At 36.3% G+C, this 18983-nt stretch overlaps 1 protein-coding gene across 1 annotated transcript; it reads left to right on the forward strand.

Annotated features, from left to right (window-relative positions):
• Nucleotides 1–15933: 15933 nt before the first annotated feature.
• LOC129232156 (craniofacial development protein 2-like) lies at nt 15934–18782 on the forward strand. Its single transcript, XM_054866396.1, has 2 exons — nt 15934–16945; nt 18760–18782. The coding sequence occupies exons 1-2, from the start codon at nt 15934–15936 to the stop codon at nt 18780–18782; spliced, it is 1035 nt and encodes a 344-aa protein (XP_054722371.1).
• Nucleotides 18783–18983: the final 201 nt, after the last annotated feature.

The raw sequence follows: 18983 nt of genomic DNA on the forward strand, positions 1-18983 counted from the left end.
TCCTCCCAAATACTGCGTCCTCCCCCCCCCCGAGTACGAACACTCCCCTAAAAACACCCCCTAAGAATTTCAATGGTGCAGTCTGCATCATGTCTACCCCCTCCCCTCAAAGGTGGTTCAAAAATACATGTAAAAAAAGTTTCTTCTAGATAACTGGACTCCCCTGTAAGAAATTATATGCTCTATGCGGTTACATTGCGTAACTCTTGACAGGGATCCCAAGATTAATAGCTGGGATCCCCATAATTGCTTAATGGGGCTTTCCGCGATTGCCTACTGCGCAGATGCATGAGAGCACCTGAGTTCATATGGCTATAGACAGTCGTGAAGGCATGACTGGAAAAAACCTCCTGGCCGAATAGCGGGATAACTTTATGGCATATCTTTTGACCGCTATTCGGGAAAAAGGGCAAATTGGCTGCCCATAATATATATTGTGTCAGTGAGTAGAAAAATTAATTAGTTTGTGAGTGTTGTGAACATGGTCTCTTCAATTCTCTCCCTCTCCAAAAGTTGATTTATGGAAAATGTGAAAAAGAAGAAGTGGGGAAAATCCTCTACAACCCCTCAGTATTTTTAGACTTGTGGAAAGTAATGTACTGGAAGAATTTTAGTTTCTTATTTCAACTGAAAGAGGGTGCTCAGCCCCCCCCCCCCTAAACTTCATTTGTATGGGGAGAGAGTTAAAAAAATACATTGAACTGAAAAAACAATGCTACATATTATAACATACACTAGTAATATGCATATACATAACAATAAAATAATTATTTAGAAAAGAAAAAAAAAAAAACAGCCGTGGAAATTAAATTTTTCTAAACTTGTGGTATTTTCTATACTACGACACCAATGTTAAATTGAGAGGTCATTGAGTACCCTCTTAAAATTTGAGTAAGATGCTAAAACTTTTGCTGCACAATACTATAAGTAAGTCTAAAAAAATTGGGGGTGTCCTGGACTCTAGCTGAAAAAAGTTTTTTGAACCCCTCCCCTCCCCTGTCCCCCGATTGGTAGGCAGCCTTTCAATACATCAAGGGTTGATTTACATGCGGTAAGTTACGGGAACTCAGTTTCTATCTTTTTCCTTTCGGTGAATTTTACAGATTCGATGGAATACCAAACTATTTATGCATAAATATATGTAACTTCTGAAGAAAATAAGACTTTGCCTTAAAAAAAAAAAATCGAAATTAGGCCCTGCTGACCATTGGGGAAAACTAGTGTTTTAATTGCAATGAAGTTGTGGCAATGGCGGCGATTCGAGGGGGGGGGGTAACTGCCCCTCCCTTCTTTATGATTCATTTATTTATTTTATTTTTCAACTTAAAAACAAAAACTAGAAATTAAAAAAAAAAAAAACAGGAATGTCAAAATTTTAAGAACATAATTATTTGTCTTACTTTGTATATCTGTTTACGAAACATTATTTAGCACAAGCAGTAACTTTTAGTTGATGTATTTACTGTTTAGATATTAGTAAATCAATTGCTTTACTTAAACAAAACCCATACTTGTTCGGTGAAATTATTACCAAGTGTTTGTGACATCTCAAAATACATTACTTTAGGGTAAATAATGTAAGTCTAATTCATGTCTAAGTGTTTCTTCGGGAAAGTTATTGTGTATAAAATTCATCAAAATCTTCATAAAAACTTGAGTTAAGTTGTTAGATTTACATCAATTGCCTACTACTCATCTGATCTCAAAACAAGCTCTAGCAAAATTTTGTACTTGTTTCTCTTTTTCATTTTTTTTGAGCAATCACGATTGCTTATTGCTTTCATTTGACCGTCCTTGATGTCCGGTTCCTTTTTCAGACTCGACCAGGGGCCTCTGCAGCACCACCGTCCACCGGAGGACGGAACTGCTCCTCTGGTCCTAGCCTCCACTAGCAGCCCTGTCCACCGGAATACGCTCCTCCTATGTCCTGCATACACACACTCCTACATACACACACGTATACACACAAAGACGTCCTTACACACACACACGTCTACACACAAGCACGTCCTTACACACACACACGTCTACACACAAACACGTCCTTACACATACACACGTCTACACACACACACGTCTACACACAAACACGTCCTTACACACACACATGTCTACACACAAACACGTCTACACACAAACACGTCCTTACACACATACACACACGTAACCGCCCAGAAGGAGGGGCAGACTTGGGAGAACATGAGCCGTTTCTAGTAACAATAGCCTCCAATGAGTAAGGTCCTGTCGCAACTCGTGATTGCGAAAAACATAATTCGAATTCAAAGTGTCAGAATTCAAATTAGATATATATACACACATATATATACATATTAATGTCTTTTTTTTTTTTTTTTTTGCTGTAGCTAAAAGTCCTATGGCTTTTAGTCGTCGGTTTTTTTTGCCCCCCCCCCCCTTTAGTCCCGATCGCCGTCTCTGAATTGTAGGCATGTATTTTGGAGTTACAACTAAACCGTTTTGCAGTGTAAAGGTAGTATATTTCCCCTAATGACGTATTAGTCCTTACTTCGCGTAATCTCTTTGGTATTATTTGGTATTTAGTCCACCCCCCCCCCTTTTTTTATATTTTGATATCTTTTTCATTTTGCAATTTCTTGATAAATAGAGTATTTTTGATATTTTTATCATTTTCAGGTCATTGATAATTTATGTTTTCTTGAATATACATAAACAGTTCCACTGTGAACGAGAAAAATATAATTTCCATATGTTTAAAGAGTCCCCATTTTTACTTTCTTCTATATCTAATGTATAGAAGAAAGTATTGGATTCGTGCAAATTTTCCAATTTCGAATTTTGACGGTTACGAACGTTTTGAGGTGTGCTGAGTCCATTTCGACTATTTTTGGAAAATGTCTGTCTGTGTGTGTGGGTGTGTGTGTGTGTGTATGTGTGTCACGTCTGTGTGTGACCAGTTTTTTGTGGCCACTCTACAGCAAAAACTACCGCATGAAATTGAACGAAATTTGGTACACATATGCGCCCCTATGTGAACTTGTGCCCATTGGTTTTTGGCGCGAATTCCTCCAAGGGGGTGGAGCAATGGGACGTTTTTTGAGTTACGCGTGCTTGCTATTCCTCAGGAAGTAACTGGCGGAATCAAACAAAATTTGGTCCATATGTTGCCATTAACAGAAGCAGGTGCTGATTCAATTTTGGTGTCAATAACTCAAACAGGGGTTGAGCTATAGAACATTTTTTGTTGTCAATTGTGACTACTGTATCTCAAGAAATAATGAATGGAATCAAACAAAAATTTATCGACAAGTAGCCCTTAGACGGTACAAGAGCTGATTCTATTTTGGTATCAATAGCTGAAAAGGGGGTGGCGCAATCGAACGTTCTTTTTTTCCATTGTGAGTGCCATATCTCAAGACGTAATGCTACGTTCTGGATGAAATGTGGAATAAATGTGAATCCATTTGTAAATAGGCGTTGGTTCAATTTTGGCGCCAGTCGCTCCATGGGGGGCTGATTTTTTGTGTGTGAATAAAAATAGCTTTATAAATGCAACAATAAGAAAGATAAATCGTAATAGACTGTCGTCTGCGTATTTCGCGTGATTTTAACTATAATTTTAACTGTTGGAAAATAACCAGAAAATCGCGATGATTTAAAATCCATAGACTAATAATAAGAGTAGACCGAGCTTTCCCAGACTTGCTGATGAAAAAAATTGGTTCATGGAAACATTATGTGACTGGTGGAAGGCTTGGCGAAAACTTTGGCAGCATGGTTGCTAGATGGCAACATTATCTATAGTTTGGCACTCGACATGTATTTTAAGTAATGTGTTTTCATTATAATTTTTTTCCAGGTCAGAGATTGAACTGTTTTTCTTTTAGTTATGCATTATTTTGACATTAGTAATTAGTTTTTTATCACAGTTTTCAGTAACTTTTATTTCATTTGGAACTGCTACGTCAGCGTTGGCGTGAACGTAATGGAGGAAACGTTTTGCGTTAACGCAAAAATGTACTAATCGGAATCTTAAATTGAAATTGCAGGTAAAAATCTTACCGTTTGCCGATTCTATTTGGGCGCTTGCATCTTTAATTGCTTAGAGAGTTATTGAAATTGACTAAAGAAAATGCACAATACTATCTAAACGAAAAACTCACTATATTAACAAAATATTTCCAAGTTAGACTAACAAATTTACAAATCGGACTCCATAAATATTCCGCGTTCCATCAATTCTATTTATTTTATTTCTCGCTGGAGTTGATCGTTTTCTACGATCAACGCCCGCTGTTGCTAGGATATCTACTAGTCACATGGTTTGGTTCATGAGCAGCAAAGGGTTGCCATAGCTCGGTCTATTCTTATTATTAGTCTATGTTAAAATCTTCTGTTGCCATCTTGTGCTTGTTAGCAAATAAATGTTTGTAATTATTTTAAGTAAGGTTTTTAAAATAATTTTCAATTTTCATTCTTTGCTTTACTTTTGAGATAAATCGGGAATTGGGATGGGCGTCAAGTTTTGGCGTGTGTAATTTTGTTTTTGTTGGGAATGTTGCTTCCTCGTCAAGCATGGAGAGGAATTAGAATTATAAGAAAGATATAGAAGAAAGTTTTGTGATGGCCACAACATACTAGTTTAAAGTATGACAAGATTTCAATAATTTCTTTCATTGCACAGAATATTACAATGCAAGACAAGAAAGTTCAACAACTTCAAATCAGTATTCAACAGTATCTTCCAAACAAGCACTTCAGAATGATTGTATGACACAAAGAGCTGTGTCACAGTGTTGCCAACTTATTTTGTAAAATAAAAGTTGATTACTGGTATTATAACTTTCTACGTTATCTTTTGAAGTCAAATTTACTAAAAAATAATAGAAAGGTTCAGGGTTAACCCGCATGTTCAAACTACCCTAAATTTCTATAACCTTTATTTTTCAAAAGATGAGTCATACAAACGATTTATTTCATCGTGAAGCTATGCCAAAAAAATATTTTTCTGGAATGACAATAATTTTATTGTGACCCAAGACGAGCCATGATGACAAAATTATAGTTGCTTCAAAAAAAAAAAAGCGTTAAAACTTTCTTATTATTTGCTACAAAAAATCAATGCTTATAAGTTAAATTGCGAACAATAACAACAACAATTAAAAATATAACTAGCTGCGTGCCCGGCGTTGCACGGGCTACCTAAAAAATGTATGAGCAGTCCAGTTGATGCTTTTGTAGTACACTGACACTAGTTTCTAACGCGTTAAGGAATAAATAAATGCGCGTAAAGCAAGGTTTGCAAAACACCAGTAAAACATATTTTTGCCAAAACACCTCATCAACGTTAATAATCGTTATCAATGATACAAGTTATGAGTACATTTTCAGTCAGCACAAAAGGGGAAAATATATGCATTATCAACTATAATCTTTACTCACGTTAAACTGAATTACATCTGATAGACTATATCGGAAATATTTATGCACAATAACAATCCGCTTTTTACATAAAATAGTCTACTACCCGGCGTTGCCCGGGTGTTTATTAATGCAACATACCACTCAGATAAATATTTGGATGGATTCTATCCACATGGTCATACAAGAATTACATCAATCTGTTTTCCAGGTACAAACCCTCAAAGAACTCAAATAACTTGTAAATCACTCATTTACTTTACGACGTGCACGGTCCTCCTCGAAAATGAAAGTTATGTCATGTGACGCGTATTTAACAATCAGGCTTGAACAAAAAAAAAAAAACAGCAAAATTTTGCTGCAGATTACGGCAAAATAATCGAAAAGTAAACAACTTAAACACCCTGATTACAGGAAAAGCCTTAAAACAAAAGCCTAATTTTATTTCTTTATATTCGAGAAAAAAAATGGCAACAGATCTTTCATCTCAATGATTTTCTTCACCCGCTATACATTTTAATAAAAGCATTGTTATGGAAAGTTGAGATGAAGCACTGAATAATAATTTGAATGGAGGAAAGCCTTCGAAAAATAGGGATTTGATTTTGAAATCTAAGAGTCATAATTAATAGTTTTTAATTGATATCTCCGCTAATTATTATCGGAGGATTATGTTAAATAGCCAAACATGAAGACGGGAAGATGACGAATCCATCGATACCTGGTTCGATGGTCAGTTCACTGTCGTTCGGGAGAAGAAGCTTGGACATAGATAGATAGATAGATAGATACTCAGATTTTATATGTATAAGATAATACTAATATTGATTTCAAGAGCATTTTCTTTACCATGGAGTGATTTGAAACCACTTTCAGTTGCCTCATATTTCTGTTACATCGTCTGCAAACGAAAGAATGGTTAAACAGATAGAAATCTTCGTCCTGAAATATCTGGAAAAGAGAACAAGAATAAGAACCTAGAACTTATTTATTTTTTATAGGTTCTATATGTAAGTTATGCCAAATAAATAAGGCAAAAATTCATTGCTATAGACCCTTTCGATTGCCCATTTTCGCATTATGTCCCTAATGATAACATTATCCGAACTTGAATAGCAGCAACAACTCCTCACCATTTTTCATACCTTTTCCATCACCCAGGGTTGACATCCATTCTTTTACGTGACAACACTATCGGCGGATGCCCTTACCATTTGCAGAATTTTGACGCTCAGTTAACACCAGAAGGAGGCACTTGAGCTCATAGGCGTGCGCACGGGGGTCACCAGGGGTACCGTGGTACCCCCATTAGCACATAGAAATGAAAGTTAATACGAAAGTGGCTAACATTTTACATTTTTAGGTTCATTAATTTCTAGCCTCATAATGCCTTAAAAATGCTTTTTTACTCACACAATATTTGAAAAATTTTCTTCTGCCAGCAAATATGGGAACCTTTCCAAGCGTTATTTCAACCTCCTGGTACAATGTGGTACCCTTATTTCTGAAGCCCTGCGCACGCCCATGCCTGAGCTCATTAGGATGCGAATTGTGCAAGACATTTATCTCACAGAGCATCCATATGTTGCAAAAACTATTTACAGTGACAAATAATACAGAGCATCTTGTTATTTACAAAATTTAAACTAATGTAATTTACCACTCTTTGTTCCAATAGGTAAAATCATTTAGAACAATCCCGCAGACCTCAATGCTGCGTAATCAAACGTGTTGCCAAGGGGTGCTCCTTCCTCCCCCAAGAGCAATTGCGCACCTCACCCGAATACTATGATCACCCCCTCCCTCCAAGAGCAAGACCCCCTCCCCAGAAAAGAGAGAACCCCCCGAAAACACTACCCATTAAATTTCAGTGTTACAGTCTGCGTCATGATCCCCCTCGGGGGGCTGGGCAAATCAATCTCATCTGATCTGCCTAAACTGTCGCAAGCGTCTACGGTCGTGTCCCGTCATTATACCTAAGCTCCAAAGCAGAGTCGAAAACTCTACATAACCACATAACCTTACGTATCTTCTGCTAGGTCCTTTTTTTCTCTTTTGGAAACCAAGTTCTGTCCCCACATGTTGCCTACACACCAACTTTCTATGCCCAAGTTATCAACTTCCTATTCCTATTCCTATTCCTATTCAGAGTCACTACTGACTACAACTGTATTTATGTCGAGGACTGCATACTAAGTGCCTTGCCTCCATTATTTTATATACCGATAGATGGCAGCACCATCACCGGATCGAACAGTTAATGAGAATTTAGAACTAGTGCTGGAGCTAATAGCTACCTGGTGCTAGCACCCCCAGAGGTATCGTTTCACTTGGAGGACATTGAGACCACGAGCCTATTTAACGTCGCCCAGTCCCCTTTAATGACGACGGTGGGTCTTCGACCATCGAGGTTCAAACTCAGGACCCTCCGGCCCCGAATCCGACACTCTACCGATCGGGCTACCACGGCCCATGTGGTACCAACTTGACTACCAGTTTTGGCGGAAATAATCTTTTAGGTAGGTTGCCAGATTTCTGAAATGTTCAACCGGGACACAGGAATCCCCCCCCCCACCCACCTCCCAGCAGTATTCAAAAGGAAACCTAAAACAGGGGTAATAAAAAATGACATAAGCATGAACATTTCATTGCTTAGATGGAAATATTTAGTTTATTTTAGTTAGAAAAAACACTTTGAATGAGGAATAAAACATTGAACATTTTTTTAATATACTTTTTTACAGGACTTTTTTAGACAGTCCTTTTTGGTTTTTATCTTGTAAAAATCCTCACAAGTTAATCTGGTAATTTTACAAGTCAATGTTACAAAATGTTGAAGTAATTATTCTAAATAATCCTTCATAGTTAATTACTTTTAGACCTTTTTTGGTAATTTGTAATCAAATTTATCTTTTTCCGGGACGTGAAGTGAACTGGCCGGGACACCGGGAGTTTGTCTGAAAACCAGGACTGTCTCAGTCAAACTGGGACGTCTGGCAAGCCTACTTTTAGGCAGTTCTCCAAGTGATTTCTGTAAAAGTTGTTTCTCTGCCAGCGTTGCTTCATTGCAAGGAAAGCAACCTGTCATCGCTGCACTATTCTGCCGTGAGCAGGTAAAAGGCAGTAACTGTTAATTTTTCTTCTTCTTCTTCTTTTTCTTTTCTTTTTCTTTCTTTTTTTTTTTTTTTTTTTTTTTTTTTTTTTTTTTTTTTTTTTTGAATTTTTGTGATCTATTGTACGTTAGCTTTATTGTACAAACTTGTTTATTTGGTTTCTGCTGAAAAAAAAAGCAAAAAAAAGCGCGGAAAAAAAAAAAAAACTCAAACTCCAACATTTTCCTATTGATAATTTTTCAATCCAAAAGGTGTTTCTTCAAATGTCTCGAAAACTAATTTTTGCAGATACTGCCGTTCATCTGCCCACGGCAATATTAGTGTCTAAAACAATGGATTTCTAAGGAATACAACGATAGATGAAGTCAGAGCAATGATCAGAATTTATGTGGACCATTACATTTATGTATTTAATACTATGATGCAACCTTTTTTATATATAGCTGCTAGAATTAACTTCCTTGCGCTGCGCTTTTCTTAGAGCAATTACTCAAAAAAAAAAAAAAAAAAGAATCAACATCTAACCCCACTAAGGTTCAGCTGTATACTAATTTTTGATTGAATGCTTGTTATTTAGACATATAAATCCTGTTTAACGGGGAAAACGTTCTATCGTGCTACCCTTTTGAGGTGATTGACTCCAAAAAAAAAATAACCAGCTCCACTTTATGGTAGAGCACATAGTTGGGGAATGTGGGGCAAAGTGAAATGGTGAAGTATTTACTCCGCTTTTAGCACCACTTACCTAGTAATATTTTAACTATTTAGTAACATATGTAGTCTATTCCAGTCAAGATGAAGTTACCTCTGAAAATCAAAGCATATGATAATACAAGCAATTTTCAAAAATTGATACTCAAATCGTAGTATTTTGTTCTAAATCAAAAATTATTTTGACATTATCAAATGATAAAGTTCTTGTTCTTAACAGTTTAAATATTAATTGAGACCTTCTAATATTCGGTACAGTATTTATTTAGTAAATATTTAGCTTATTTGTAATTTTAAGACTTTTCACAATTAGTCAAGTACATGCGGGGCAAAGTGAAATAGTTCATTTCGTTTATTCATTCAATCATTTACTAAATCCTTAACGTATTCATTTATTAACTAATTCATTTACATTCCTTCATTTAATAATTCACTTATCAATTCATTCATTCACTTATTTTCTTATTCATTCACTATTTTACTCATTTATTTTCTCTCATGTAATAATTAATTAATTTATTTATTTATTAGTTTATTCTTTCATTATTTTTTCTTTTTTCAGTTACCCTTTTATGTGCTCATTAGTTTGTTCAAGCATATTTTTCACAATAGAATAGAAAATGTTTCATTTTTCACTTTGCCCCATGAAAAAAAAAGACATTTTTCCACTTTTTTTTTTTTTTTTTGAGGGCACAATTTTACTACCAAAAGTAAAACAATGTTTCAACACAAGTTCTTGAATAAAATACATGTAATGTAATTTTCAAAACAAATTTCCAATTTGTTCATTTTGAAGAAGTTCAGTCATCTAAATTATTTTATTTTGCCCCACATTCCCCTACATGTGTGTACCAAATTTCGTTCCATCCCATGCGTTACGTTTGAAGTTACACACAGTGCCTACAAAAAAAATGTACGCTCACTCACACAGACAGATAATTATTATTATTTTTTTTTAACTGGCCAAAATCGATTCAGCGTCACAGGTTGAAAAGAGACTCATGTAAAATTTTCTGAAGACAGTGTGAAAGTTTTCGGAAGCTCGATCCCCCTCCGACTTCCCCCATAAAAACTCTTCAAATATGCATACAAAAATCATTGAAATCATTTTAAAAAAAAACTTTTTACAAGTTTTTTTTTTGTTTTCCTCTTTTAATATAATTATTCAGTTTTAGAATGTAGCCAGACCAACGTTTTTGGAAACGGCAACTCAATATTTTCGGAAATGTCGGAAATTTCGGATCACAAACACCCCTGGCGCCATTTAAAACATGTAACTCCGTCCAAATCCGAAAATTATTACGAATGCAATACTTTCCACTGCAAGAAAACATGATCCAGGTAATTCAGTCAGAGCTTAATAAGCATGTCAGCTCCTGCCCTTCTTTTCAATTTTTACGTGATTTTTCACATTTTGGATGGAATTCACACTATTTACGCATTAGAACAAGTTCTAAAGACTATAGTACGTCTCTCGTTAGAAATTATGTCCGGAATGCAGAATCTCAAAACAATCTTCATATAAATAATAGCCAATGATCGAGTAACCCGCGAGATTCAACAATGAAACTCGCGTCACGGCATGACAGTTTGATAATATGTTTTGGCAATGTTTAATATGCAGGGAAAGGCTTTAGTGTGACAAGGCTGAACTGGATCCGGTCACTTAACTGTTTTACTGGTAAGACTGTGTCATTTCAGGGGAATGAAGAAACGAGAGAATGGTCAACAATGAACGCTACCTACCGGAGTTTAGGGTAAATCCACTGGAGTTAGGGTTACAATTTCAGCTATCAAAATATCACCAAACAGGCAATGGCTTCGTTCAAATGTAGAAGCAATTTTCGCCCGTCATACCTTGACGGGCGACTTTCTAGTAGTTCAATATTTAAAGTAGACAGTGCCAGTAGCGTGCATAGACTTCGGTGCGCCTCCCCCGTCCCCAGATTTTTTTTTTTTTTTTTTTTGAGCAATCACGATTGCTTATTGCTTTCATTTGACTGTTTTTGGCGTGCTATCATTTTTCCCACCGACGCGGCGCCACCCTCTGCCAGCACCACCCGTCGCGTCGGCCGGCCTCACGATGCTGCTCCTCTAGCGAAAACCGTCTCCAGGTTGCGTCCATAACCTACACACACACGCATACATACACGCACCAACACACACACAAACACATACACACACATACACAAACACCACCATACACACATGTACCCCTACACACATACACAAACTCATACACACACAAACACATGCACACACGCATGCATACAGACACCTACACATACACACAAATACACACAACTGCCCACACATTCATGCCTGCACACAGACACAAACACATATGCTTACACACACATACACATACCCCGCCCCCACGCACACAAACACTCATACACACAACTATCCACACACTCATGACTGCACACAGACACAAACACACATGCCTACACACATACACATACCCCCCCCCCCACACACACATACAAACACACACTCGTGATTGCAAAAAACATAATTTGAATTCAAGATGACAAAATTCAAATTATTATTTTTTTTTTTTAATTTTTAATTATAGCATTAATTTTTCAGAGCGTGTGCCGTTATGCCTCTTGGGCGGGGTTTGCAGGAGTGATATGTACGCCACTGGACAGTGGGGAATCTACAGGGGAGCAAACTGGGGACCTTGCCCTGGTCAACTACTTCTGAGGGGCGGCAGATTCACCCTATTTCTGAGTTTTTTTTTTTTTTTTTTTTTTGTAGTTGAAAAAAGGTATTAAAACTTGTTAGGAAGTTGGGTAAGAGCGGCAGTTTCATGTTTTTGCCCCGGTTCGGAAAGATCGTAGATCCGGCACTGAATACAGATGAACTTGCTTGTCTTAAAAAAAAGCTCAACTTCATTTGAAGATCTTTATAGTTACTAGCGTAATTAGTGAGTGTAAAATAAAAATATTACTTTTAAAAAAGTGGAAGAATACACACATATTTGGCTTACTTTTTTGATGATTGAAAATCCATGCTTCTTTAAATATTTTTGTAATTTTTCATCGTTGCTTGCTTGAAATACGAACAAATTGGAGTACATTCTATTTTCTGAAGTTGGCCAACCATTTTCTTCGTATCCTCTGTTGGAATTCCTGTTGTAAGTTTTTGCCGTATGTGCGCTAGAAGTGAATTTGGTTCCCAATCTATTTCCAACTGACCTGCTTTTTTGATCAGTCATATTCGTAGAACTACATATTGCATTATATTCCAAGGCAATTTGAAAAATGGCGATGGTCAGCAATATGAGTCGTGATGGAACTGCCATTGGTGGAAAGAAGGTTCATCTGCACTGTTCATGGTTTATCTCCTATTGAAATTTGAAAAAAACGTGGGAAAAAAGATTAGCAATCGGCTCAGTGTTGCACCCAAATCCATAATTCTTTGCACGCCTATGTAAATACGACGTATAAAAAGACTAAATCACTTTTATATCTTATTAACAGTACCCACACGACGAAGCCTGTGCTAAGAAATTAGAGGAAGTCCATTGAATAAAAAAAATTCACGCCTCCTCCTCTCCCCTTCTGATGTGAAATAATTATTTTTCTTCAAATAAACTGCTTACACACCTTTTCAAAGAACTTATTAAAGTCTCTTTGGATTTTAAAAACTATTCGCTAAAATACATAAAAATGTTGACAGTAGCTTTAAAACTCAAAAGAATCCTTCAACTGTATAGTTCATCGTTTAACGCACCAAGCAACCACGATACCGTAACTCTGCCCTTTAGCTAGTGAGCGGGGTTTTTTCTGCAATTTAATGTTGCGCCAAAGAAACAATACTATTATAAACATCTTATAAAGAACAGTGACAATTGAATAATACTACAAATCAAATTATTTACTTAGATAAGTAACTATCTTCAACTATAAGAACAAAAACTAACGTTGAAAAAATAATGAAAACAAAACCCAATAGAAAAATCCTCTAAAAGCAAATTATGTACTTGAATATCGAAAAAAAAAGAAAAAAAAAACGCATTCAAAAATCACTTCGGTAGTCGCGCGGCATGGTTCTTCGCAGCTATCAAGACTGTCGGTCAGCACCCTCTACATCAGTTAACTTACCTCACCATCTATTAGGAATTCATCGAACAGAAAAATTAATTATGCATTTAATTTGCAATTGTTTTGGTCAATCTATTTAAAAAAAAAAAAACCCTATAGCCTTCCTCAATAAATGGACTATTCAACACAAAAAGAATTTTTCAATTCGAACCAGTAGTTCCTGAGATTAGCGCGTTCAAACAAACAAACAAATTCTTCAGCTTTATATTATTATTATAGATACTCTCTCCTCAAGAGTGTTGGAAGTACCCCTCCCCCCATCAAGTACCACGAAGATTTCCCAAAGAGTGAGAGCCCCCCCCCCTCAAAAAAAGGAGGAAATTACCCTTAAAAATACATGCTCTTTTAAATTTCAATGGCGCAGCCTGTGCAAGCGCTCCTAATTCCCTCCCCTCCCCGTTATATCAACGTATAACGAAACGTTGTTTTAGAAGGGCCGACGAGAGGCCATGTCAGTTTTTAGTCGGAAACTGGGGATCCGAACCTTGAGGGGACCCGGTTCAGAATTGCAGTAGTATAAGTTTGATAAGTTTTGTGGGGAGGGGGACCGGGCAACCAAACTGACTAGAAGCCTGCCTTGTTGTCCCTGTATTCTAGATTGTCTTTCAAACAAAAACATGTTTCATGATTAGATTTTATAAAATGCATTTTCTAATATCGGCAAATACTTTTTCTGTTGACTGTATCTACTCATACATATCAAAAAAATATTTCAGGATCGCTGCATGTTTTTATATGCTACTTAATTTAACACTTTAAATAAGTTTATTTTCCAGCTTTCGAATTCTTTTTACCACTATCTGTATCATAATTTAAAGAAACAGAAAAATCTATATGAACACGATTTTGAAACATAATTCAAACTTTTCGAAATAACGGTTTGAACGTTTTTATATACACTAAAACGCTACGCATTGGACTAAGCAAGCCGATAAAACAATTTTAAATGGGAGTACAGCAGAACCTCGTTTATCCGGCCGTCGTTTATTCAGATCTCCGGTTTTCTGGATCAAATTTGTAGAGGTTTAAAAACGTTATATTTTCACATAAATAATATTTTTAAATTCGGTAGTGAATTATAAGCTCGCCAAGCATTCATTCTTTATTTTAATTAAATGTAAAACTCCTGAATAGATCATGCATTAAATTATAGTCATCTAATAAACAATATGCCGTATTTGAAGCATCTGTCCGACATTACTACAGCTGAACTATATATGATCAAGTGTTTATTCGAAACAATCCTATGTATACTATATGACTAAAAGTATTGGACACTTTCAAAAATTAACATTTTAAAGGATTTCTCAGGAAATAAAGGACCAGTTGCTTTATAACTTTTGTCACATAAGAAGTATGATCCAGCTGTCATTTTCCAATAAAAGTTGTATCACCCTCGCATTTCGGGGATCAGTCACAAATTGAGGAAAACAAAAATGTTTTTGACCATCATTCAGCATAAATTGCTGAGAATAAGCTTCAAATTTCAAAACATAGTTAGCTTACTATGTACAATTATTTTACATACTTTCGAGAAAGTATCATTGATATTCACGATGGTATGAGCATTTTTTTTTCCAAAACTACGAATTTTGTTTCAAAATTTTTGGCTTATAAAACGCAAAGTTTTCCATCAAAGCTCACCAAACTTTCAGAAAACTTTACAGCATACTACTAAAATTTGAAGTTAAAATGTTGAAAATTTGATAAAATATGGATATTTAAAGCAATTAATTTTTCACTGCGCATGCGCAAAAGATAGCAATTTATAACTTTCATAATCTAAAACTCAACTAGATTCCTCAACTCATAAAAAAAATTCCAGTTCTATATCCTAAAAATTTAGAAAGTTATCAACGATCTCATGAGACGAATTTCAACAATTCTTGGGACAGGTGAGCAGTCATGAGGGATTGAGGCTTTTTATTTTTATTTTTTTGCTGTAATAAAAGGTATGTCTGCTTATTAAAGAAATTTCTGCTTATTACCCCCATTATCCGGATTTTTCGATTAACCGGATTGCTTTTGGTTCCAGTTAGTCCGGATAAACGAGGCTCTACTGTACTTTCGAATTTAAGGATTTACTCTACTATAGGTATTAATAAAGCCCCGTGTGGTGACCGGGGGGTAAGAATAGTCCCAACGTAGCCTATGCGTGTCGCAAAAGGCGACTAAAATAGGTGCTCAGTGCCTGGGAGGATAGCCGGGCACCCTGCCCCTGGGGATTGTACAGGGGACTGGTCCTCCAGGTTGGGGGTTGGGCGTGGGGCTGACAACCCCACCTCGTAAAAAAAACTCATGTTTCGAAATCCAATGGAGAAAATAACCGGACTGTTTTACGAAAACGACCTGGAAAACGGACAATGGACTTGAGAATTGGAAGCTGGAATGTTTTGTCTTTATACAAAAGTAAAGCACTTTTAAAGTTACTGCAGCAACTAGATCAGTACAATGTTGATATATGTGCTTTACAGGAAATGAGGTGGACAGGTAATGGAACTTTCAACAGTAAAAACTACTTAGTTTTCTATAGTTGCAATGATAGGAAACATGTTGAAGGAACTGGATTTGTTGTAAATAAAAGAATTTCACACCTCGTAATGGATTTTCAAGCAATTTCACCAAGACTATGTAAGTTGAGAATTAGGGGAAAGTTTTTTAACTACAGCCTTTTGTGTTGCCATGCCCCTACAGAAGATAAATCTGATGAAGAAAAGGAAACATTTTATGAACATCTGTCTAGGGCCTACAGTGGATGTCCAAGACATGATGTGAAAATAGTTATTGGGGACATGAATTCTAAACTTGGAAAGGAATTAGAATACAGCTCTGTTCTTGGTAGATATAGCCTTCATGATTTGACAAACGACAATGGATGTAGACTGGTTGATTTTGCGGTGGAGCATGGGATGATTGCTGGAAGTACCTTATTTTGTCATAAACTAATCCATAAAGAAACATGGAAAGCACCAGGTGGTACATGTTCAAATCAAATAGACCATGTTTTGATTGATGCTAGACATAGCTCAGACCTAATTGACGTTAGAACATACAGAGGTGCAAATATAGACTCTGATCACTATTTAATTATTTCCAGGATTAGAGCAAGGCTTTCCAATGCCAAGAAAGAACGGATTGAGCCCCTAAAAACGTTTGATTGTGAGAAACTTAAGAACACTGAAGTAAAAAAGGAATATGCTGAATGTTTAGAAAAGCATCTAACGGAAATCAGTGATAGCGACTCCATAGATGAATACTGGAGAAAAATAAAAGAAAGTGTTTGTCATACATCTAAAGCTGTAGTTGGAAACATTGAACGCAAGAAGGATAAAGACTGGTATGATGATGAATGTGCTGAACTCACAAATAAGAAGAATCAAGCATATAAAATAATGTTGCAGAGAAATACCAGACATAATTCAGATGAATATAAAAGAGCTAGAAAAGAGGAAAAAAGGCTTCACAAGTTGAAGAAAAGAACTTTTGAAGAGGAAAACCTCAGGGACATTGATAATCTCAAAACCATCAATGAATGCAGAGCATTCTATAGAAAGGTTAATCGTAGTCGTTCTGACTTTAAACCAAGTTCTGCTCTGTGTCGAGACAAGCAGGGTGAAATCCTGGCTAACAAACAGGATACACTTTGTAGATGGATGGAACATTTTGGTGACCTTTTAAACTCGGAGGAACCAGTGGAAGACCATCGGCGCGACTCTATAGATTTAAATGATAACGAAGTCATCCCCCTCCCAGATAGAGATGAAATTCAATTTGCTTTAAATAAACTAAAAAATAATAAATCGCCAGGACATGATCTTATTTCTGCAGAGTTGCTAAAAAATGGATGTGCTCAGCTATATGAGCACCTGCATAAACTAATAATTGATATTTGGAGCTCTGAATATATACCATCAGACTGGAACATTAGTATTTTGTGCCCTATTCACAAGAAAGGAGACCCAATGGTCTGCTCCAACTATAGAGGCATCAGCCTGCTAACCACATGCTATAAAATCTTATCCAATATTCTGTTTGTGAGACTAAAACCATTTGTGGATTCAGAAATTGGTAGTTATCAATGTATGTTTAGAAGTGGAAAATCTACAGTAGACCAAATTTTCTGTCTACGTCAAATTATTGAAAAATCAATTGAGTTTAATATTGACACTCATCACTTGTTTATAGACTTTAAGTCTGCATTTGACAGTGTGGATAGAAAACATTTAATGGATGCAATGTATGAATTCAAGATCCCATGCAAATTAATTAGACTTGTAATGTGCACTATGAACAACACTAAATGCAAGGTAAAATTCAAGGGTGTCCTCTCTGAGGATTTAAATGTTAATAATGGTGTTCGACAGGGCGACTCATTGTCTTGCCTTCTTTTTAATATTGCTTTGGAAAAAGCTATTCGTGACTCAAATATCAACACTAGGGGCACCATCTTTTACAAATCAGTTCAGATCTTAGCCTATGCTGATGATATTGATATAGTTGCTAGGACTGTACCAGCCTTGAAAGAGGCTTTTTCATCTTTGGAGATAGCTGCTGGTCGAATGGGACTAAAAATAAATGACTCCAAGACCAAGTATATGCCTGTACAAAAAATTCCGCCAAATGACAGGAACACATGTTTAGAAATTGGTACTCATTCATTTGAAATTGTTAGCAGTTTTACGTACCTTGGGTCCTGTGTTAACAACAAAAATGACATAATCTCAGAAATACAGAACCGAATAACGTTGGCAAACAAGGCCTTTTTTGGACTACGCCCCATCTTCAGATCGTCTCTGATTTCAAGAAAAACAAAGATCTTGGTTTATAAGACTCTTATTAGGCCAGTTCTAAGTTATGCTTCTGAAACATGGTCTTTGACTAAATCCGGAGAGCACAAGATATTAATTTTTGAGAGAAAGGTTTTAAGAAGCATTTTTGGAGGCATCAATGAGAACGGTGTCTGGAGACGACGATTCAATTTTGAAATTTACAGATTGTTTAGCGAACCTGACATAATAAAAAGCATAAAAATTAGGAGAATGAACTGGGCGGCCCATGTCTCTCGAATGAACGAAGAAAACCCAGTAAAAAAAGTTTTTGCTGCAAAACCTGTGACAATTCGAGGAAGGGGACGACCAAAAATGAGATGGTTGGATTCTGTTGAATCTGACTTCGATATTCTCAAAGTTAAAAATTGGAAAACCCAGGCAAAAAGTAGGACGTCTTGGAAGATTCTCCAAAGGAAGGCCTTGGCCCACCCTGGGCTGTCGAGCCAACTATGATGATGAGGTATTAATAAAACGAAACAAAAAAAAAGGACAAGAAGTTAACAGACTCACCTTTGAAAGATTCAAAAGAACAAGAAATCTTACCTTTTGACAATATGTTTCATGACGAAATTGCTATCAACCTCTTCCTTCCGCTAGCTAGCTACGTCTTTTCCAGATAATTTTGCAACTTCCTTTGACGCTCTCAAACCTTTACCGATCCGGGCATGATTGGTAAAAGCCCCATTTGTCTTTTTAAGCATTAGTTCCGGATAAAAAAAAAAGGAAAAAGACGAAAAAGTTGGGTTTGATTTTACACTGTTAAACCTGCTGTTCTTCTCGTGGATGTTTTGTGGATTTTCGAGGATTTTGGAGGCGTTCAG

This window comes from Uloborus diversus, unplaced genomic scaffold (genome assembly GCF_026930045.1).
Source record: "Uloborus diversus isolate 005 unplaced genomic scaffold, Udiv.v.3.1 scaffold_11, whole genome shotgun sequence".
Lineage (NCBI taxonomy): Eukaryota > Metazoa > Arthropoda > Arachnida > Araneae > Uloboridae > Uloborus > Uloborus diversus.

Bases quoted from the DNA above. Each gene is read 5' to 3' on its own strand.
- LOC129232156 (XM_054866396.1), top strand. From the start codon at position 15,934: ATGGATTTTCAAGCAATTTCACCAAGACTATGTAAGTTGAGAATTAGG. The intron at 16,946-18,759 runs GTGAAATCCTGG...TCCTTCCGCTAG, and splicing joins TCTGTGTCGAGACAAGCAGG to CTAGCTACGTCTTTTCCAGA.